This window comes from Colias croceus, chromosome 7 (genome assembly GCF_905220415.1).
Source record: "Colias croceus chromosome 7, ilColCroc2.1".
Taxonomy (NCBI): domain Eukaryota; kingdom Metazoa; phylum Arthropoda; class Insecta; order Lepidoptera; family Pieridae; genus Colias; species Colias croceus.
The window spans coordinates 2,870,068-2,893,715 of NC_059543.1; the positions used below are offsets into that span (position 1 = coordinate 2,870,068).

At 35.1% G+C, this 23,648-nt stretch overlaps 1 protein-coding gene across 2 annotated transcripts in view; it reads left to right on the forward strand.

Moving 5' to 3' along the window:
* Window positions 1–23,648, forward strand: part of LOC123693474 — an 83,001-nt gene that overhangs the window by 24,199 nt on the left and 35,154 nt on the right. The window contains exon 1 of one of the 2 annotated variants that reach the window (XM_045638610.1): window positions 15,190–15,355. The exons of the other annotated variant lie outside the window; for it this stretch is intronic. Coding sequence (XP_045494566.1) covers window positions 15,305–15,355 — 51 coding nt within the window. The 5' untranslated portion in view covers window positions 15,190–15,304. Of the gene's footprint in view, window positions 1–15,189; window positions 15,356–23,648 lie in introns of those variants that run through there. 2 annotated transcript variants of the gene reach the window in all.

Below are 23,648 nucleotides of genomic sequence, written 5' to 3' on the forward strand. Positions count from 1 at the left end.
ACTGCTGGTTAAACGTGTTGGCGATCTGCGTACACTCATATTTACTCCGCAATGGATAATTTGTGCAGGAATATGAGTCGTCATTTGTTTGACCTAAATCTAACATTTTAATTATTTTATCAGATTGATATCAGAATCAGGGCAAAGGCGAACGCTACACGTCAATAAATATTATGATAATTATCTTGATATTTACTGATGATTCAAGAGGTAGGTTGTTATTTGTAGGATGCATACTACTTGAGAATTATCACCGTCACTGTATGACGAAAGGTTCGTCCAAATATCTATCTTTTTAGGATTCCGTATTTTTAGTTTCACAACGTTTTCTATAAGTTTCAATTGAATTACGGTCGACTTCTTCAACTTCCATAAAACTCAGGAGATTTTTGCTAGCCCTAATTTCATATCTCCATGTCAATGTCATGCAAGTGCATATAAATAGAACAGATCAACATACGACTTATGATTTGGTATATAAAACGGAGTCAAGAAGTGTTTGAGCATTTCAAAATTTGAACCGTTACGGAGTCGAGTTCGTCTAGTCTAGGCGGATTTAGCAATGTATGGAACATTATACCTAACTATAATATGTTTGTGTACGGAGCCAACAAATACTGTAGTTTTTACGAAAAATTAATCTACGTTACTTAATATACAGTTTCGTTTTGTCGGATCAAATAAAGCTGTAAATTTGATAATATAAATGGATCTGATCAACATACGACTTTGGATTTGGTATATAAAACGGAGCCAACAAGTGTTTATGGGTTTCTGAATTTCGGCCGTTACGGAGTCGAGTCAGTTCGAGATCTTAGCAATAAAAATGTTGAGTATATCAACTTCTCCACGAATACGTTTGGCAACGTCGCCCAAAACTTTGCGCCGTTGCCACTCCGGGCAAGATCTATGCAACCGCTATATATATATATATATATATAAATACCAACTTGGGCACTAAGTTGATCCAGCCCGACTGCCGTGCATTCCTGACTCCACCTTTTCCCCGATATTACTCGACTCCTCGGTTGCATAGATCTTGCCCGGAGTGGCAACGGCGCAAATATTTGCGCGACGTTGCCAAACGTATTCATGGAGAAATTGATATACTCAACATTTTTATTGCTAAGATCTTGAACTGAATCGACTCCGTAACGGCCAAAATTCAGAAACCCATAAACACTTGTTGGCTCCGTTTTATATACCAAATCCAAAGTCGTATGTTGATCAGATTCGTTTATATTATCAAAATTACAGCTTTATTTGATCCGACAGAACGAAACTGTATATTAAGTAATGTAGATTAATTTATCGTAAACACTACAGTATTTGTTGGCTCCGTACACAAACATATTATAGTTAGGTAATGTTCCATACATTGCTAAATCCGCCTATGCTAGACGAACTCGACTCAGTAACGGTTCCAATTTTGAAATGCTCAAACACTACTTGACTCCGTTTTATATACCAAATCATAAGTAGTTTGTTGATCTGTTCCATTTATATTATGCACTTGCATGACATTGACGTGGGGATATGAAATTAGGGCTAGCAAAAAATCTCCTGAGTTTTATGGAAGTTGAAGAAGTCGACCGTAATTCAATTGAAACTTACAGAAAACGTTGTGAAACTAAAAATACGGAATCCTAAAAAGATAGATATTTGGACGAACCTTTCGTCATACAGCGACGGTGATAATTCTCAAGTAGTATGCATCCTACAAATAACAACCTACCTCTTGAATCATCAGTAAATATCAAGATAATTATCATAATATTTATTGACGTGTAGCGTTCGCCTTTGCCCTGATTCTGATATCAATCTGATAAAATAATTAAAATGTTAGATTAAGGTCAAACAAATGACGACTCATATTCCTGCACAAATTATCCATTGCGAAGTAAATATGAGTGTACGCAGATCGCCAACACGTTTAACCAGCAGTGGTGCAGTGGGTACTGCCGGTGGATCGCATCCCAATCTATCGAAGCTAAGTTCGTTTTCTACGAGTTCTATGCCAACTGATACTCAAATTACTTACAGAAAACGGAAAAAACCGCTAGAACAAGATTGCAGATGTAGTGATGATATGAAGGATATTCGGTCGGAGTTGAGCCGTATTAGAACATTACTTGAAAAATATGTATGCTCAAATGAACAAATAGTAAACAAAATTCATGAAAACATTTCTGAGGTAAAAACATGAACAAATAGTAAACAAAATTCATGAAAACATTTCTGAGGTAAAAACATGAACAAATAGTAAACAAAATTCATTCAATTAAACATTCATTTCAACATTTCATTCAATTAAACAAAATCATTTCGGCGGTATGGCGACTATTTAGAATCGTCTGAAAAGTATGGCATGGCTATTTTCGTAAATGGCTGCACGACAATGGTTACCTGTGCAAAAGTTAGCCTGGTACCAATAAAATAATAAATAAAATAAAATTTATTAGTAACTTAAAATATAACATTACAATATTGCTCTGCCTTCTGAACTAGGTAATTCCTATATCTCAGAAGGCAGTGCCTTCCCTTGCAAATTCCATGTTACATTATATTTGGCAAGTTAACAAAATAAATTTTAGTGACTAATGATGAAAGAATACAAAGTAAATGATTAAGAAAATAAAAGTATACGATTTGAATTGCACAATACAATGGTTGAATTGTTTTTTTTATATCAACGCATTCGCGTCGGTATGGCGGGCTTTATGTCACACCGGAAAAGTATGACATGACACTACCGTCTACATCTTTTTTATGGGATATCGGTAAATTCTAAAATTTTTGTGTTACAAATCATTTGACTTTCGCTATTTTTCCGACGAGTTCGACTAACGCCCACGCGACTAAGCCGCCGGTACCAGCGTTCACACCATCATTTTTCTTTCTGTCATTGCGTACCCTTGTAGAACCGCCATCCTGTTACAAATGACTCGAAATTTTGTGTCAATGTCTCCCGATCTACTAGGTTTGCGAATCGACAGCTCTCTAAAATGGAATCATCACATCGACCACATAAAAAAAAATTATCAGCACTTCTTAGATCTCTGCGTAATATTACTTCTTGCATTCCTCATAAATTACGCCACACCATCTACAACACGTTAGTAAAGCCGCACCTTATGTATTTAATAGAAGTATGGGGGAGTGCTTACAAAAATAAATTAGCGCCACTCCAAATTTTACAAAATAAAATCATTAAAACTATCTTTTACTATCCTTTTTTAACTAAAAAAAATCTACGACGACACTAAAATAATGGATTTAAAACAATTATCCATACTAATATTATAAATGCGAAAGTAACTCTGTCTGTCTGTCTGTTCCTCAATCACGCCTTAACTACTGAACCAATTTGCATGAAATTTGGTATAGAGATATTTTGATACCCGAGAAAGGACATAGGATAGGTTTTATCCCGGAAATCCTACGGGAACGGGTTTTTCTTTGAAAACGCGGGCGAAGCCGCGGGCGGAAAGCTAGTACTTTTATAATACGTGTATGTTCATCCGCAAAGCGCTACATAAAAACATAAATACAAATATTATAATCTCAACATCAAATCGCCACTATCCTAATAGACGAGCTAGCTAATTTTTAAGCTTTAATAAAGAAATTAACATCCATTAACATTAAGTAATGGTAAAGCACTAGATATGCTGAAATCAAATTTAAAAAATCTATGACAAATAGTTAAAATAGATAACCACGATAGCATTCCCTTACCAATTATATGTGGCATACCACAAGGTTCGATTCTAGGCCCATTGCTTTTTTTTAATTTATATTAATAATTTACAAGATTTAAAGCTAAATGGTCACCTAACACTTTATGCGGATGACACCTGTCTGTTTTATTTTGGTCCCTCAATACATGACATGATAGCGCAAGCACAAAATGAATTAAATAAATGGTTTCAATGCAATCTACTAAAAATAAATATATCTAAATTCAAAGCTCATAACAAAATTATTCCACCACACGCTCCACTTAAAATTAACGGTGTTGTATTAGAAAATAAAACCCACGAGAAATAACCTAGATTTGCGAATCGGCAGCTCTCTGAAATGGAATTATCACATCGACCACCTAAAAAATAAATTATCAGCACTTCTTAGATCTCTGCGTAATATTACTTCTTGCATTCCTCATAAATTACGCCACACCATCTACAACACGTTAGTAAAGCCGCACCTAATGTATTTAATAGAAGTATCGGGGAGTGCTTACAAAAATAAATTAGCGCCACTCCAAATTTTACAAAATTAAATCATTAAAACTATCTTTAACTATCCTTTTTTAACTTCTACAAGTAAAATCTACGACGACACTAAAATAATGAATTTAAAACAATTATACTTTTATAATACGTGTATGTTCATCCGCAAAGCGCTACATAAAAACATAAATACAAATATTATAATCTCAACATCAAATCGCCACTATCCTAATAGACGAGCTAGCTATCTTGCCCTCCCGAAGATCCGAACAAATTATGGAAGGCGAACGGCAACATACGTTTCTAAAACGGGAATAAATGTCTTTAAGCCTTCAAATGGCTAAGGCCGCAAGCGACCAATGGCTGAGCTCGGTGGGCTCTGATTGGCTCATTTGAATCGGATCAACAAGAGCTAAAACGCAAAAAAGGTGGATTTTGGAGGTATATATATATATATATATACATTATACATATATAGATATACAGTCTTGTAGTTTTCGTTTTTTATTAATTGCAATTAAACGACACTGAATTAATTAATCATTCGCATTCAGTGACCTACAATCGTCGATTAGAATATTAAAAAAAAAAAATTAACTCAAATGATGGATTTTTTCACAAGTTATAGTGTTTTCAGGTTTCACACATGACGGACAGGAAAATTTTTTGACCTATTTCGGTGTTTTTTTCCAATCAATTTTTAAAAAGTATGAGATTAATCTCCATTAAATTATCTCGACAATAGTATGCAAAATATCTTGATTCCGTGAACTAACAAGGCTATAATAATAAGAATAGCTGCAAAAATGAGGCGAAAAAAATTTTTCGATCGTAAAGCACTCTCTGATGCTTCGCATCGTCGTGCAATATAGATTTATCGTCTCTTAAAATACCTACAAATAAATTTTATTTTGTTATCGTGTTCTAACTTTGAAAACATCAATCGGCAGGATGTAAATTTCTATATTACGTTATTATCTACATAATTAGTCGTGCAATTTAAATATTACAACTGGTTTAAGGCGTTAATAGTGAAAGTCTATTAATATCGCTAATTGCAAGTGGAAAATATAATTAGTCACATAGGCTAAGAAAAAACGAGATAATCAACTTTATTATTATTGGATTAGTAAATAGTTATTATACCGCTTAAATAACTCATTCAGTTATAAATTTTAATATGTAATCTATAGGGACACCTCGCGCTTTTTACTAGGTACTTACTTCAAGCGCGCAATGACCCAAAGCGGATCTTGACCTCCGACACCAAAAGTTTCCAGGTTTCGCGTATCAGAGGCCTGGTGTTCGGGGTTTCGCGCTTTTTGGATTATTTAAAATTATTGATTGCAAATTAAAAAATACGATGTGTTCTCACCTTTTCTTCATAATAATTATCTACATAGACTCCAGTTTGTGTACGCCTTCGTCTTAAGACGGTAGCGTCACGGGTCGCTGGTGTCGGAAGGAACTCGTGGGAACGCGGGAGCAGACGCCCTTTTATATGTATTTTCTATTTACCATATAATAATTTGTAATCACTAGAGTGGTGGTATGACTATGAAATTGTACAATTACCTTATTCGTAGATTTGCAATTATGTTGCATTTTCATTGGAAACAATCGACGTAAGTTTTGTTGCATTTTTGTTTATAATTTTTGAGATTTACGATTATTTGTTACATATCTTAATACACAGTGACGAGCAGAATCTTAGAATCTAGGTAACTTGAAATAATTTTTTTCACTATGTGATAAAAATAACAGGATCCACTTGTTACAAGATAATCAATTCGGTCTATAACTTTTATTTCATTATTAAATTTAAGTGAGGGCGACACCAAATTAATGTCTTATTCGTAATTTATTGTATGCAGGTGTGTTTGGGGTGGGAAATACGTCTTATACTTCGATGGCTTTAAGTACTGGAAAGGGATTATATCCGACATTTGTATTATTTTCTAATTTTATGTGTACTTTCTCACGGACAGTCGGAAGGTAATTAAAGTTGTATTCAAGTTCAGTGGGTCGGTGTATTCATTGTTTTATTATGAATTATTAGTCACTTATATAGTAGGATTATTTTTAATTTATACTTTCATGTGTAATTTTTTAGGATTAAGTAAAGATGTTCATGTTTTTTTAGTGATATATGATAAGAATGAGAGACAGCAAATATCATATTGTTACCAATTGCTCAGCAGTAGCAATATGTAAGTCTTTGTTCAAGCGGCATAAAAGTTTGAAAATATTGGATTGGGAATCCAAATATTTCTGGCAATAAACCTTCAAGCTAAAATACTTCCGATATAGGTTAACAAATAAAACACAGATAATCTGTCTGCTGGATAGTGTGTATTGCAGTCATTGCAGTTGTTTAAACGTAAAAGTTTAACAAACACACATTCGTGATAGATTGAAATAGACATAGTGCTTTTATGTATAGAACTAGCTTAGTTAAGAGAAGCCCCACGACTTCAGCTCATTAGCATTCTGTCATGCTACGGTATAAAAATACTTACATAATATACTAGGATTTAGGTACACTAACCTTATTTCAATCTAATATATATTATAAAGGCGAAAGTTTGTAAGTATGTATGTATGGATGTATGGATGTTTGTTACTCTTTCACGTAAAAACTACTGAACCGATTACAATGAAATTTAGCACACATATAGAGGGTAACTTGGATTAGCACAATTAACACATAGGATAGTTTTTATCCCGGAAATCTCACGGGAACGGGAACTATGCGGGTTTTCCTTTGCAAACGCGGGCGAAGCCGCGGGCGGAAATCTAGTACAAGTGATATAGAGCTATGTAAATAGTAGGGCAAATACTCTCTGGTGTGTGCTACTCGTTATTTTATAAATCCTGAAAATTTTTGGATATCTTTTGCTTGCAAGGTAATTCATTATTATTGATTCCATATTGTTTAAAACACTAAGTTTTTTCCTATTTACAAATGCAAGAAATTGAGAAATAATAGTGAAACTGATTCATCTTTTGAACGATTCCTTTTATTTTTATTATTGTTTATTGTATATACCTAATTATCGCTCATAATTTTTAGTGTGACTTCTATAACACCTTTAAAATCAAGCTTGAGATCCAAATAATTTTCAACGTTCTTACTTTCTCACCGTTCACACGAATGCGGCGACTAAAATTTAATAACGGTCATATTATTTGTACATTAAACTATGTCTTAATATTTTAAATTATGGGAAGTTGGATATTATTGAAGGAATATGTATTTGTTAGCGTGTTTGTTTCTATAATAATAGTATTTACTCATCATAGATAGAATTACTAAGCGAATTTGTTATCCTTAGAGTGCTCTATGTAGAGTGAAATGTTGTTACGAAGAATATAACCGATTCCATTTATAATATTGTTTATTAGATTCTTAGGCTTATTATTTTGTTGCAATAATAACAAAGTATTGAGGGCATTTTTGACATGACATGTTTGTCCGCTTTTTGCCCGATACATACTGTACATTGTACAAGAGGTAGTTGTTGCAATTTGCATAACATAAAAGTGACGTTGAAAATCACACTAACATTCTAAATAGACCACAGACTACAGACCATAGAGTGGCCAGTGAATTGTAACAGAGTGCATGACCCGTGATGATGAGTCACCCATCCTGACCTCAAAGGATTTGATCATTTGAGACTGTGACTAACTTGAGAAAAAACCCCATTGTTACATGAAATGCACGGTAACTTTTATATAACGAAGTGTTGAAAGCTTTGTTGCCGTTTAGAATATTGCTCTATACTTCTATAGTCTATGGTCTCTACTCTTTAGTGCATTTTTAAATACAAGTGTTTTCTATCTGAAAGTTTGTGTAAAAAGTGAAGTGAAGATGGTTTTTGTTTTTTTTGGTCGTTTCGATTTTTCATACAAATACATCAGAACCAGTTTAAATGAATGTAGAATTAAATAAAGTAAAATATGTAATACTTAGGCTAGTTGTAAAGTAATTTTTATTAGGAAACCGCGTAGGCAAGCTTTAGCTTACCTACAGACCAAGTCATATTATGTAACATATGTTTTCTTATTGAGATATAATTTATTTGAATAGTATTATAATTTTTACATTTGAATAAAATCTATAAGTCCTAAGAAATAGTCGTAGGTGCTACGACAAACCACGATATTGTATGTTAGTAAATAAAATTAAATTTACTTGCACTTTAACCTCCATTCTAACATTCGATTTTAATGTTTATCACAAGACAATAAGATCCATTTTAGAAGTTCCAAGGTTTATTTTCTATTTGTTCTCACACGTCCTACACCGTTTTTACGACGCCTAATTTTGAAAAGTTCAAATGTCTTAAGTTTTATGGCTATAAATTATTCATTTATGGGTTCTGTATTTCACAAGTGCGAATGTGTGAAATATTTTACGAAGCCCTGAAGAGCTTTAATGACGTCAACTTTGGGATTGAAATAAGAAGGTAGGTATGGTAAAAATACGTGAGACTTGTAATGGTTAGGTATTTCTATGTATTATATTGGGTATACGAGTGTATACATCTCATAGTTTAATTTATTGAAATTAAAAATATATATCATTCAAATAGTGTTGTAGCTGGTCACCATCATTTTTTAAAAATTGAGCAAATATAGGTGTTTTTTGCGCGCTATAAAAAAAATAGCTTCACTGAAATGTGCACTTACGTCCTTTCTCTCCTAAGCTTCGTAATATCGAGGCATGAATTGTAATAGCGTAACTTTAATCTGATAATCTTGGCGAGGTGTGGGAAACGCATCGATGCAAGACGGCCAAGTAGAACGATCTACTATAGACGGTGTAAGGTTGATTCATATTTGGATATACGATTTGCATTCTATATAATATAGACATATATGAAAATAAGCATCGAAGAAAGGCTGTAAAATTGAAAAGCGCGCGCAATTTTACCTGCATGTTACAGTTTTTGCAGGGTTAAAATTTCATTCAATATTATATCGTAGATTTGTCCATTGCATTGTTGATATTTTGTTAGAATGTATTGAACGTATTCAGGATATTTACATATTGTGTTATTAGAGTTATATAATTATTTTTGCAAGTGATTGCATCTTCTTCTCTAAAAAGTTAGTATGCGCACCTTCTAACTAGCCTTCTTTTAAAATACGAAATACGTTGGCAACAGACCATTCTATACCCGGCGCGGCCTAAGATGATCCCTATGACAGTTCGTCTTAGTGATTGCTCGTATGATGGATCGTGTCGATACTTTACTATTTTATAGGCAAAGGCGTGGTTTGCATTCAGCCACCTCGGTAAACATGTTTTTACAAATATTATAAAATGAATTTTTAACGTCTATTATGTAAACGAAGCGGTAAGTAAAACGAAAGTTTTCCAAAACATAAAAATACACCTTATCATTTTCTCGTAATTTTTAACCCGTTTAACACAGTGTATATTATTTTATCATAAAAATGGAATCCCCCATTTAATTTTTCTAAAAAACTTATATTATCATAGGTAAGTAAATTAACGCGAACGGTAATTATTAATTAAGTATGCTGCGATCTTCTGTTCTATTCAATAGTGAATGAACTATAGCTTAAGCATGGAAAAAATGTGAACTCGTTTCCATTATCGAAATTTGTTTATCGATACTTTCCGCACTAGTCGATAAATGCCAACGATGTAAGTTTTGAAGGACGTAAACGTAAAGTCAGATTGATATAATTTCTCGTAAATGATAAGAATTGTTATAATTCCAACGGAATATCATTGTAATAGGATAAAGCTACGTAAAAATTAATAAATGCCATTTTTAGACGCCTCCAATACGTTTCTAATTTAATGGTGACGCCATTACAAGTTTGTCTCTTGAGAATAACTGTCAGTGTCATAGGGATCATCTTAGGCCGCGCCGGGTATAATTACTTCTCATTCTTTACATGTATCACAGAAAGTAAAGTTGGCGTAAATAGACAGACAACTTCAACAACAATACTGGAAAAGGGCAAAAGCAATTGTATCTATATATTTATGGTATCGAGAGGAGTGTGGGATCGTGGTCGCCTAACGCTTCCCGTCTTACGATTTTTATATTGTGGTTACTTTAGTACCTACTAAACCTATGTGAAAATGTTCTTACCAAATGCTTGGTGTTTGGTAATAATTGATTTTATTGTTTTCAGTTATGGTGAAAAAATTGTAGAAAGAAAAGCAATTTCTATAAGAGACGACTGAATATCTAAAAAAAAATTGAATGTTGGTTGTTTTTTTATAACTCAATAATTATAAAAAAGGGCAGTTAGATCAATATCTTATTCGACAACTAAGTAAAAACGTCATTAGAATAAGTTCAGCGCCTGCCCTATGATGCTGTCTCACGGATAAAAACAGTTACAAACTAATAGTATTTTCTAGGGTTTGATTTTACGCGAGTATTATACATTTAGAAATTAAAGACTTTTTAACGGATTTTAAACGCGATTTAATCATTATATTATCACTAGACATCGGATTATATGCACTAACAAAATGCCAAAATATGCATGCAAATATGCACTAAAAAAGGCCGAAATATGCACTAAAAACGACTGATATGCCTAAAATATGCACAATACAAAATCAAAAAACCTTTATTATTTTTATATATTTTAATCAAAGATTGTATAAAATCTGAAATTTTCTTGAAATTAAGTATAGTTTTTGTGCCAAAACACAATTAAGCATTTTTACCAAATTTTCGAGCGCAAATTTGTGACGTTTGTCACCCGCGAGCCCAGAGTTGCCACCTTAGACCTTTCCGGGCTAAATCTATCCCTTTTTTGGAATTCAACCCGTGTTTTAAGTTTTTAGCCCCAAAAGAGTAATCTAGCCCTATTTTGAATGGCTCAAAATTAACTTAAAATGGAGCCCATTTTGTATTTTTTTGCCATTTTACCATGCCAAAATAGGGTTTGTTTACTCGCTGATTGTTCTGATTGGCTAATAAAGGTTAGTCGACCAATCAAAACTCCCGCTACTTAACGAAATATGCACGATTGGGGAAAAAGGCTAAAATATGCACTAACGCCGTAATTAGAGAGTTTTATGCATTTGCATATGCAAATATGCAAATGCATATAATCCGATGTCTAATTATCACAGTCTCCCCGTGACCACGCTCGCTGTAAAGTGTTCGAAACGTCGGGAAAATAATATAATGATTAAATCGCGTTTAAAATCCGTTAAAAAGTCTTTAATTTCTAAAAGTTACAAACTAATTAAAGAAGTGATATGCAAATGCTTCGTGCAATTAAAACCTATCGTTGATAGCTTGTTTATTAAGTGTGTGAACGCATAAATAACGAAAGTGTCCTCTTTTTATATGTATTTTGATTTGTAACTAGGTATCACTTTGGTTTTGATCGATTGATTTATGGAGACAAAGTGCATTCGTAACTAATTATAAAAATCGACATAGAAAATTTAAACATCTTCACTCAATCAGTCTTTCTTTGTTGTCTAGTCTAATAGATAATAGTATCTTCGATATATATATATATATTCGATACATTTCTTCGATAAGAAAGTAATTTATATTCTCTTAGAAATAGTTCTAAGAGAATATAAATTACTTTCTTATCGAAGAAATGTATCGAATAATATTCAAAACTCATCAAATCAATTTAATAACCAAGTAGCATTTAGCGCCAAAATAACGTCTACTTTTTGACCTAAAAGTCTTCTATATCTAACTAAGAGTATTTTTAATTTATTTATTTTATTTTTATTCCGTTATATAAAACCTGAGGGTCCCGTTGGTCTCCATGGATGGGTTGCGTCTTTCGAGATGCAAGTGAGCATCGTGAGAAATATAGGCCAGTCCCGCATCATAGAATTCCTTCCGGGTTATAACTTCCTATTTAATAATACAATTCAATTATACATAAACTTATGAAAGATCTGTATTCTTAAAGTAATACAAATAAAACAAAATTAAAGGGTTGATATTTCATAAGACTTATTGATTGTAGTGTTTTTTACTGCTTGTTAAAAAGTGTCCGTCAGCTTCGTTTACAGATAGAGTAATATAGACTACATTTTCGTTATGAAAAACGATTAATATTGTTCGTAATAAAATAATAATGTAGAGCTAAGTCACGTACATTAGCACTGTATTAGCAATTTAAAATTAAAAACCGAATAAACACTAAGCACCTATGTATTTATTAATGCTAATTTTCACTAACGCATCCGATCATTCATTTCTAAAATGCTATGGTTCAACAAAGAGTACCCATAAATTATTGTTCGCGTGTTAGATAATCATTTATTCCAGTTTTTATCAAATGTCTAGACTGGATTTCGCAGTTTATGTTTTATGTGCATTTGTAACCCATCGTTACGTGTGCGAGAGACATATTATTAACTGATTTAATTGATTATAAACACGTAGAAATGATTACAGGATTCATGAATGAAATGAGTGCTAAATTCTGATGGAGATCTAATATATCTGCATAGCTTCCATTTTATTGTAAGAATTATTTAACTCGAAATAAACATCAACAGGATGATCATTTTACAGTCTTTTCTGGAAATTGCAGTCGTACTCAAATAAAGTATATTTCTCTCTAATAAGTAATGGTATATAAACATATTTCCTAATGCTTTATGCAATCAGCAAAAGCCTCTTCCTGTATAAAATTTAATTAAGTTTTTTTTTATTTAACAAGTGAATGATGATAACAGTTGTGAAATAAACGTGGGAATATAGCAGTCTCTGATCATGTCAAAGTTAAACAGAAGTTGTTGTAGTAAGAGAACAATGGATGGAGCCTTATTGAGGATGTAATGTTTACTAAAACAAAATTCCACTATGTCGTTGAATGATGAACACTTTAAGGGAAGAAATTATTCCTAACAAATGTATCTATTTAATACTTAGAGATTTAATATTACTATAAACTTACAGATAGGATTAGTCCAACCTGTATTTTAGGTCCATAATAATGTAATGTGATCATGTGTGTAAAATTTTGCGCCTGTAAATTTTGTTTAGCTGGAAACGTTGAAAAGGAAATGTTGAAGTGAGTTGAGTGGAAACGTTGCGTTAAAAAGTCGTAGGCGTTATTATTTCAGCATCTTTATAAACTTTGTATGAATATACAATGTTACATACAGATACAATATATGCATTCAAGTTTATTTGCATAATATTATGTCTGGCTTCCTTGTTCTGCTTCTGCGATATTAATCTCATACATAGGTAAAAATATGAACTCTATACATCTCTATACCGAATAAATCTATTATTTTATATCAATTTTAGGGACTTTAAAAATATATCGATAATTAACCATATTTATATCAAGACTAAATTTACATTAAATTTTAATTGAATTTCATTATTTGAAATCAATTTCTTGCAATAAGCTTTTCTAAAAATAAAATAGTTACTTACAAAAACTAATTCACTTTCTGTGACGTCATAGAGATCTCTTCCAATTATATGAAAACGATATCAACTAAATTAAAAAAAAGGTTGGTTGTTGACATGTAGATACATAAACTAAGATCACATGAGGAGACTTTCTAACGGGTCTATTTGGGCCCAACTTACACTATTTATCCCAAAAACTGGTTTGGTTTTACTACGGCTTACTATAAATTAAACATGAAAGTATGATAATCAAAACTCTACCTTAAGAAGTCGGGTAAAAACTGGTAATACCTTATTTTTCGTTGGTTGTTCCTTGGTGGAACTTTTCAGTTGGCGGGAAAGGTATTAAAACTGGTTTTGACGTACGTGTTTGTTTGGATAGTGGCTTGACCAAAATAGTAGGCCTAGTAAATTTAAATAGAGACTATGTTGATGTCCCTTTTGATGTTAATAGGCTAATAAGAAAAGCAATTTTGGTATAACTACTTAAAAAACTGTTATAAAATATACTTTATGTTATATTTCAGTGAATAAAGACATCTTTTGTTATCTATATAGTGATAAAATGGTTATAGAATTTCTTTTAGCAAGAATGTTTGCGATTTTATCTAGTAGTTGTTATTACTTTGAGTTGCCTGAATTTTATTTCGGAGTTGTTTGTTTATAAATTAACTAACGAATACAATATTTGTAGAGCAAGGGCAATATATTTTTATCTCGTGTTCTCAAAACCGATGAAGGTTCTTGATTAGTCGCGTATTCTTTTAGAATTAACAATTTCGACGACTTGAAAATTTACATAATTTTCTACTACATATACATATTATTCTTATTTATCAAATGATTTAGATGCTCTGAAGTAAATAAGATATAAATGAAGATGTAAATCATTTTAAATATAAATTAATTTAACAAAAGAGCTATCACGAAATCGCAAGGTGCAATATAACTTGATATCTTTTTTACCATCTTTTCGCCTGCAAAGCCAGGATCTCCCCTCGCAAGATCACCGACAAAAGTTTTTATTCACCACCTGCCATTAAGGTACAAAAAATGTTTTAGTTGTATTTTTTCTTTGCATACAAGGATGTGCCTTATCAATACTATTGAGTTCAATTCGTCGTCATTGTTTGCTAACAATGACGAATTTTACACGGAAAAAGAAATCCCACACTACCTATTTACCTATACCTAGTCGTAACTCGTATATGGTACATTTTAATTGATAATTTTATATTATCAACTGTAGTTTAATTGCTTAAATCATATTTATTAATAAATGTTAATGTATAGTTTGTAGATCACGTCTACATATACGGACAAATTACGAATCTAAATATCATTTTTAGCCAGTATATTTTTTTTAACATTCATGCTACGAAACAACTTCGCGCCCAATCTTCATCCCATGGGCATAGCCATGGGCTTACACAAAATGGCCGCTCAAAAGCCTTCGAAGTTCGACCGCATTCGAACCATGGAAAACATTAGTTCGATATTCCGCCGCGCGGCGCTAGCGTCGCGATAGCGTACGCGCATCACACTCCCACGTAGATTCACTTTGTAAACACGGCTGTAGTGCGTTTTCCCAGTAATATATGAATTTTCATCAACATGTTAGTGTTGTGACTTAATGTGTGGTGATAAGGATTCATAATGACAAAGGCGAAAGTGAATCGGAACAGTGCTCTCTATCATAGCGCGAAGGTATGTTTTTAATTGTTTTTTAATGATTAATGAACGATTCATGAATGAAAAATTCTTATTTAGAAGTAATTAAACTATCGAATAATAGCAGAGACAATCAATTTATAATTTATTTCAAATTTCTCAAAAATAGGAAAATATTTGGCGGAAAACAAAGATTGAATTGCCCTAACAAGGCTTAATGTTATGAACTTAGTACTTTAAAGCAGTTACTGTTATAATTGTATATAGAGCAAGTTTTAAAAACTTATTTAAAAGTAAATTTAAAACACAGCGTTGGCTAGTTTGGCTCGGACCGAACCGGTCCTCGAAGGCTTTTGAATCCAGATTTTCTTCCCCTCCCGAACCTTCCTGGCTTTTGTTTCATTTGAAATAACGAAATCATTTTGTTTCTGATATCCTTCTTATTAATATATTATTATACCAAAATAACTATAGTAGAAACCTTAATTGATGCATACGAGAAGGCTCTACAAAAGAAAATATATAACATTAACACTATTTAACTTTATAACATCTTAACCATATATTATGTATACTAACTTTTTAACTATATTTCAAGAATATCCACAGATTAAAATATAAATTCGGTTAAATTTCACAAAAAACGCACTCTACTCCAACTCTCCTAAAAAGGGTCATCATGCGATCAAAAGACATCAACGATCAAGGAAAGAGAGGGCACTACATTTTCAATGCGTTAAACAGAGACAGATGTAAATGAATAATAATATTTTGCTGTAGTTGTTTGTATGTAATTGTAGACCGGGATTTCGAATACAGGTACATGGTCAGGTAGCCACGGTTGGCCGGTCCCCCCAATTATAGGGATGCGTTGTAGGCATCTTTGTGAAGGCTCTTTAAGTTTAGGGCTCGTTTCGGGTAGTGGACCCCAATGAAGACGGGTCGAATCAGTTGCGCCTATACAACCTCGACGATTTGATGCACACTTACGTTGTTGCGCCTGGGGACTAGTCATGGAGGGTAGCGGGATCCGAGGCACGGTTCACCGCTGGCCGACCGCTAGTCAGTAGGGGGCCCAAGTAGCGTGCTAGCCACATGTGAAAGGCTGCCCCGCCAACTAGCGAAAAATCCCAAGATGCGCCATAGTGCCGGTTGGCGACCGGACGAGAGGGCCCTATGGACATCCTTGGGGGGGCTCGGGCGTCCCCGCAGTCTCCAGACTAGTCCCCATAAGTGTAGCTTCTGAATGTGCGTCTCAGGTCTAGAAGTATAGCGCCTCGATTCACTGCCGTCTTCACACCTACTTCACTCTCCATTAAAATAATGAAAAAGACAAGGTACAAGAAAAACGTTGTACAGCGGCAGCACTCCCTCTCGCTGAAAGTAGACCTCACTAACATCAGAGGTCTACACTCCAACCTTCCATCTAGAGACTAGCAAGCCTTGTATCTTGTTCCTCACGGAGACGCAGATTAGATGTCCGTCTGATCAGGCGTACCTATCGTATCCCGGCTACACCCTGGAGCATAACTTTAAAGCTCGGTCAGGTGTGTGCGCGTACGTACGTGACGACATCTGCTGTCGGCGTCTCCGTTACCTTGAAGACCCCCATTTCTCTGTACTTTGGATGCTGGTGGACACAGGCCTAGAGAAACTCATCTATGCTTGTGTCTACCGAGCGCACAGCGGAGACCAGGAGACGATCAGGCTCACAGAGTACCTAAGTGAGGCGGCGGATGCTGCTCAACACAAATACCCTTCCGCTCAGCTAGTGCTTCTGGGGGATTTTAATGCCCACCACCAGGAGTGGCTATACCCATACCAGTGCACTGACCTCGCTGGGAGAGAGACGCGTAAACTCGCTATAGCGTTAAATCTCACCCAGCTGGTTCAAGGAGCGACGCGGGTTCCTGATGTTGAGAGCCATACAGCCAATTGCTTGGATCTTCTGCTGACAACCGATCCAGACCGTTACTCGGTAGCGATTTCATCGCCGCTTGGCAGCTCCGACCACTGTCTGGTGAAATCTGTATCTGTCTACTCGCCGCCCGACCCCAGTCCCAGGGGCTCGCGGCGCGTGTGGCGATACAAGTCAGCAGATTGGGACGAGATGCGTTCTTTCTTTGCATCTTATCCCTGGCGGCCTGTTTGCTTTTCTTCTGAAGACCCTTCAACCTGTGCGGATGCTGTGACTGATGTGCTGCGGCAGGGAATGGAATACTACATTCCATTCTCCGATGTAGCCACGTCCAGCAAAGCTCAACCCTGGTTCAGAGCTGAATGTAGACGCGCTGAAGCGTTTAAACATGAGGCATATCTAGCCTGGGCTGATGCTCGACACCGCAAGGCCAAGGACGTATCTGAGAAGAAGAAAGCCTTCAACCGGGCCGCCAAGTCCTGCAAAAAGGCTCTACGGAAAGCACGATTTGACCACGTCAGCCGTATAGGGAACAAACTGGCTTCTTACCCTTCTGGTAGCAAAGCGTTTTGGTCCCTGGCAAAGTCGGTTGAATCGAATTTCTGCCGCCCCTCACTTCCTCCACTGCTGAAACCAGATGGGTCGCTAGCTCACACTGCCACGGAGAAAGCAAACCTACTAGCTACTCTGTTCGCAGAAAATTCACGTCTGGATCCCGCAAGCGCCAAACCTCCCAGTCTACCTGGATGCGAGGTGAGCATGCCAGAAATTCGCATCCGTCAGACTGAGGTTCTGAAAACGCTGCGAAATCTTGACGTGAACAAAGCTAGTGGCCCTGATGGAATACCAGCCATAGTGCTTAAAACCTGTGCGCCTGAGCTCGCTCCTGTCTTGACACGCCTCTTTCGCCTTTCGATGATGACTGGAAAAGTACCGAAATCATGGAAACTTGCCAACGTGCAGCCTGTGCCCAAAAAAGGCAGTCGTGCCGACCCCTCCAATTATAGGCCAATTTCAGTCACGTCCATACTCTGCAAGACTATGGAGCGTGTACTGAACAGCAGGCTAATGGCACACCTAGAAGCGAACGATCTACTCAGTGACCGCCAATACGGATTTCGCCGAAATCGGTCCACTGGGGATCTTCTAGCGTGTGCCACCTATATCTGGAGTGAGGCCATCGAGAATCATGGTGAGGCACTCGCAGTCTCCCTCGATATCTCGAAGGCCTTCGATAGGGTCTGGCATGATAGTCTTATCGGCAAGCTTCCATCGTACGGTCTGCCTACTGGTTTTTGCGCATGGATCTCAGATTTCTTGAGAGACCGGTCGATTCGAGTAGTCGTCGACGGTTGCTCGTCCGACCAATTGGCTATTAATGCCGGGGTCCCTCAGGGATCAGTTCTCTCCGCAACACTATTCCTGCTACACATTAACGATCTGCTGAAACCCGGTATCTATGGGTACGCAGACGATAGCACCGTTGTGGAGAGATACGCATCCAGCGCGCGAGCCAGTACGGCACAAATCCAGTCTCTACGAGAGGCGATGGTCGAACGCATGAACTTGTCCTTACAGGCAGTCTCCGAATGGGGCGAGGCCAATCTGGTCAAGTTCAATGCGACCAAGACCCAGGCGTGTCTATTCACCGCTAAACGGAGTCCATTCAACCTAACTCCGTCCTTCCAAAGTGTATCCGTACCGATAACTGACCACCTCGAGCTTCTTGGTATCACCTTAACGCCTACTCTCAACTTTGGTTCATACATCGAATCAAAAGCCCAAGTAGCCTCAAAAAAGCTTGGTATACTGGCAAAGGTGAGGCAGTATTTCAGCCCGGGACAGTTGCTCAACCTCTATCAAGCACAGGTCCGTTCGTGCATGGAATACTGCTCTCACCTCTGGGATGGATCTGCCAAATACCAGCTGGAGACACTTGAGGCGATAGAGAGGCGTGCCAAGAGGCTAATAAACGACGATGAGCTAGTAGGCAAAAAACTCCAGAGCCTCGCCCACCGCCGCAGAGTGGCAAGTTTATCGGTTTTTTACCGGATACACTTTGGAGAGTGCGCTGCGGAATTGCACGACCTAATTCCGCCATCCCCATTTTTCCATCGTTCGTCGAGGCGCACAGATTCCAGGCATCGCCACATGGTTGACGTTCCATGTACCCGGACAAAGCGGTTCGGATCGTCATTCTTTATTCGAACCGCTAGGGACTGGAACATGCTTCCTGAATCTGTGTTCCCCGACGAGTACAATTTGGAGGTCTTCAAGAGGAGAGTGAACAGGTACATTTTAGGGAAGCGCGCTCCATCTTAGGCCACATCTCAGCTTACCATCAGGCGAGATTGTGGCCAAGCGCTCCCCTATTATACAATAAAAAAAAAAAAAAAAAAAAAAAAAAATGATGCGTAAATCTTTATAGGTTAAAGACGATTTATTAGGCTGTTAATTACAGCAAATTCGTTTATCGAAAAAGTTTGGGGCTTTTTAGGCATCAACTTGTAGGAATTATGACAGTGCTTGTATAATTCATACAACAATAGCTCAATCTATAAAAAAATTGCAGACCTGAAGAATATAACAGAATAGTAAAGCCATAATACATACCATATTATATGATGTACAAATACTCCATCTCAATTAGACCTTGTGTAAACGCAATAGACATCTTTACATCAAGCAATATCCGGCATCGGATTTATCATATTCCCAGGATTATATAAGATATCTAGTAACAGTGTCATATTATGTACGTAATGATTACACGAAACGTAATTAATCGTTAAGAGGGCTTATTCAATTTAACGCAAGTCGAAATCTCCGCGATCTATTACGATAGATCGCGGCTTGCGCTATCCTTTTACTATGAACAGCATAGGTCCACAGGAGAGCGCCGAGCAACATGTCCTCTCTCTGGAAAGGCTCGCTGCCGACTGATTTTATTCGGGTCGCGCGCAGTGTTTTATAGTACTTTAAAAAAAATTGTAGAAAAATAATAGAGGTACCTTAGTTGATTTTTTAAATTTTATCTTATAAGTAAGACGTTCTTTTATTGCAATATATATAAATTATATTCAACTAAGTCAAATATCTTGGTGAAAATAATCATTTTGTCGACTATAATTTCTAAAAAAATTCACATTGTTCGGATTTTAATTTCGTAAGTTAGGAGTCCAAAATAAAAAAATCTTTTAACTAACTATTTTAATAAGGATTTTTGCAGTTAGTTAAAAAAAAATGTGTGTTAGATCTGTCAGCAATTTCAGATATTTTTAGCTTCGAAATTGACACTAAAAGTGAAATCAAGTAATCATCGGCTCAGTTATCTTCATGGTATTCACAAATACTGTATTAATTGAAATAAACTCTTAACTAACTATATAGACAATAAAATTTCCTAAAATTATTAGTAATTCATATGTTTGTAAGATAAGTGGTTGATGGACAATCTGGTTTGAAAAATCACATATTTGAGCCAAACAGCGCACGGACCGCGTACACGGCCTTAACGTACACGGTTACTCAACTAACTTAAACTCTCAACTCAACTCAACTAAACAACTAACTTAATCCCTGTATCTTACTCTTAAAGATTAAATAAAACCAATGTTAATATAATGTTTTACACTTCACAAAAGATTTCTCTAACAAGTTTGGCTCTAGGCATAGATAATATCAAAATGTAAGGTTTAAGGGTCCCAGTCACGCGTACCTAATTTGGCGGGAAACATGCAATTATATTATACAATATCTTTGAAGCCTATTCCTATTCATCTCATAAAAACAAGAAGATTAATAGGTTTTAATTAAAACGCAGATAATTTGTTCCATCTCATATTATTAATTTGACCATCAAAATATTTATAAATTAGTTTTCTTACTCATAATTATTCAAAATTTAATACACGATCTTGCGTCATTTGTTATAATTACTTAACCATGGACGTATAAAAAAAGAATCTTTTTTTATACGTCCATGTACTTAACATTAACATATACCTATTTGTTGATTATAATCAGAACAACATTCTAATTATTATTTAAAAGTAATTATTTTAAGGTTCATAATTCATATTAGCATGCTGCGTGAAAATCATTAGTCCTTCGAGCCTTTTGTATTCCATCATTATTTAATAGCAGAGTCTAGTGTATTTGATGTGAGTAAAAAGTATATTAGCTAAGATAAAACAGTTCTGAGAACGTGACCACAGCAGAACCGGTTTCGGCCGTTCGCCTCTTTCACCCGACTTTTGATTTGTTTGAATTATAGACCAACACGAAATAGATAGGCGTAATTATGAATTTAGAGGCTTTCAGTTCACGCGTGTTATGTTGAGTATATTTAATTGGGCTAATGAAAATTTTTAAGTAACACGTGCATTTTGTAATGGGATTTTTGTACCTCTAGCTTAATCACTGTGATTTTCTTTTATTGATCAAAATATGACAAATCGTCCTTTTGGACGTTTAATATGCGTTTATATAAAATTATATATGCATAATAATAATTATATCAAACTAATCATATCCTTTTAAAATAATAATCAAAGTTGCACAAAAGCTCGTGTCTCCGTAGGGTGCGTACAAATGGCAAAATAAATAGTCTCTTCCTGTAATTTTAGTCTTCCTTTATATGTATAGTATACGTACTTGTGATGTGTATTATTAATATGAAGGAATACAACTCCATACTTTCTTCAGAATTATTAATGCAAGCCATTTTATTAAAGATCATTGAAGGCACGTTTCATAACCAATATTTACATGAAAATATAAAATCTTATGTTAATCACTTTTAATCATCAAACAGTCGTATCATTTTTCACTCATTCATTTGTCTACTAATTAAAACCGTGGGAAAAGCCCTAAATTGATTTCAACGATTACCAAGTACAGACGCTATTGCCGGCGTACCTTTGTTTCAAACTTAACAGCATTTTGTATATTTTGTATGATTCTTTTACAAGTATGTTTAATGTATATATTGTTTCTTGAGATTTTGTCTTCATATCCTGTACCCACTTATTTTAAAATGCAGCTCTTTAGGAAATTATGACGAAACGTGTATAACAAGTTTGTAATTACTAACTGGGGCTTTAAAACTTTTCTTATTTGTACCAAATTGCTACTACAGTAAAGTGTTCCTAAATTTGGTGCAAAATATAATGAATGACTCCATTTTGCAACATAATAACCAATTACATGCGGCTCTATTGCACGTATAAGAAATTGAATCCACGCTTTTATAACAATTAAAATCTTTTTTCTACAACTCTACTATCGTATTAGTTAGCACTCTTTAGTCACAGTCCAGCAAGCAGCTAATTGTTATTAAACAAGACGTTGACTGAACTTTACAGTTAGACAAAACCATTAGTAGTTCTAAGTCTCATATGTTACCAGCTTTTGATTTCTTGTGTTTTCAAGCGTGACTGTCACGGTGTAGGTACATTACCGGCTAAACGTAAAACTATTTTCGACTTTATGCCCTGTAAATAAAGATCATAAGTGATTAGAATGTAAGACGGTCGTGAACACGTGCAATTAGTATATGTAATTGAATGTAAATAGCTTCACATTCAATGTCTTGATATTGAATGCTGGTTTGGAATAACTAGAGCGTGATTATTTTTCACCAGTTTGAATCATGTGTTCAACAAAGGCAACCTGTGGTCCAATCCAGTAGAGGGAAACCAACGGATGTCGTTATTTTACCATTTACTTTTATGTAGAGATTGGTAGGAATAATTATGAAATTTTAGCAAACTTAAGCGTAGGCACTAAACATACCCATTTAAAATATAATACATTTTTAGTGCAACTATGTATGTATGTAGTAAAATCCTTAAAGGGTATGCGCTTTGTTTATAAAATATATTTTAATTTGTATACAATATAATATAGTTTATATAAAAAAAAATTGATAATAGGATTGTGTATTAAACCATTGAATCGTCACAAAATGCAAAACATATTGGGCACTTCCGTAGGGGAAGTGAACTATCCATATTATGATTTAAATCAGTTTCCGTTTATGAATGTTGTGGTTTTGATATAAAGATAATCAAACATCACCGGGTCGATTTGTTTTGATTTTTCTATATTACTTCTAAATACACAGTATAAAACAAAGTCGCTTTCTCTGTCCCTATGTCCCTTTGTATGCTTAAATCTTTAAAACTACGCAACGGATTTTGATGCGGTTTTTTTTAATAGATAGAGTGATTCAAGAGAAGATTTTAGTATATAACTAGCTGTGCCCGCGACTTCGTCCGCGTGGAATAGTGACTGCATAGTAGTTACCTACTACTTAACTTTTATTGAATAAACACGTCCTAACATAAATAATTACAAGTGATAACTGCGTTAAAAACAACCGACTTCAAACTTGCACTTGCAAAATTT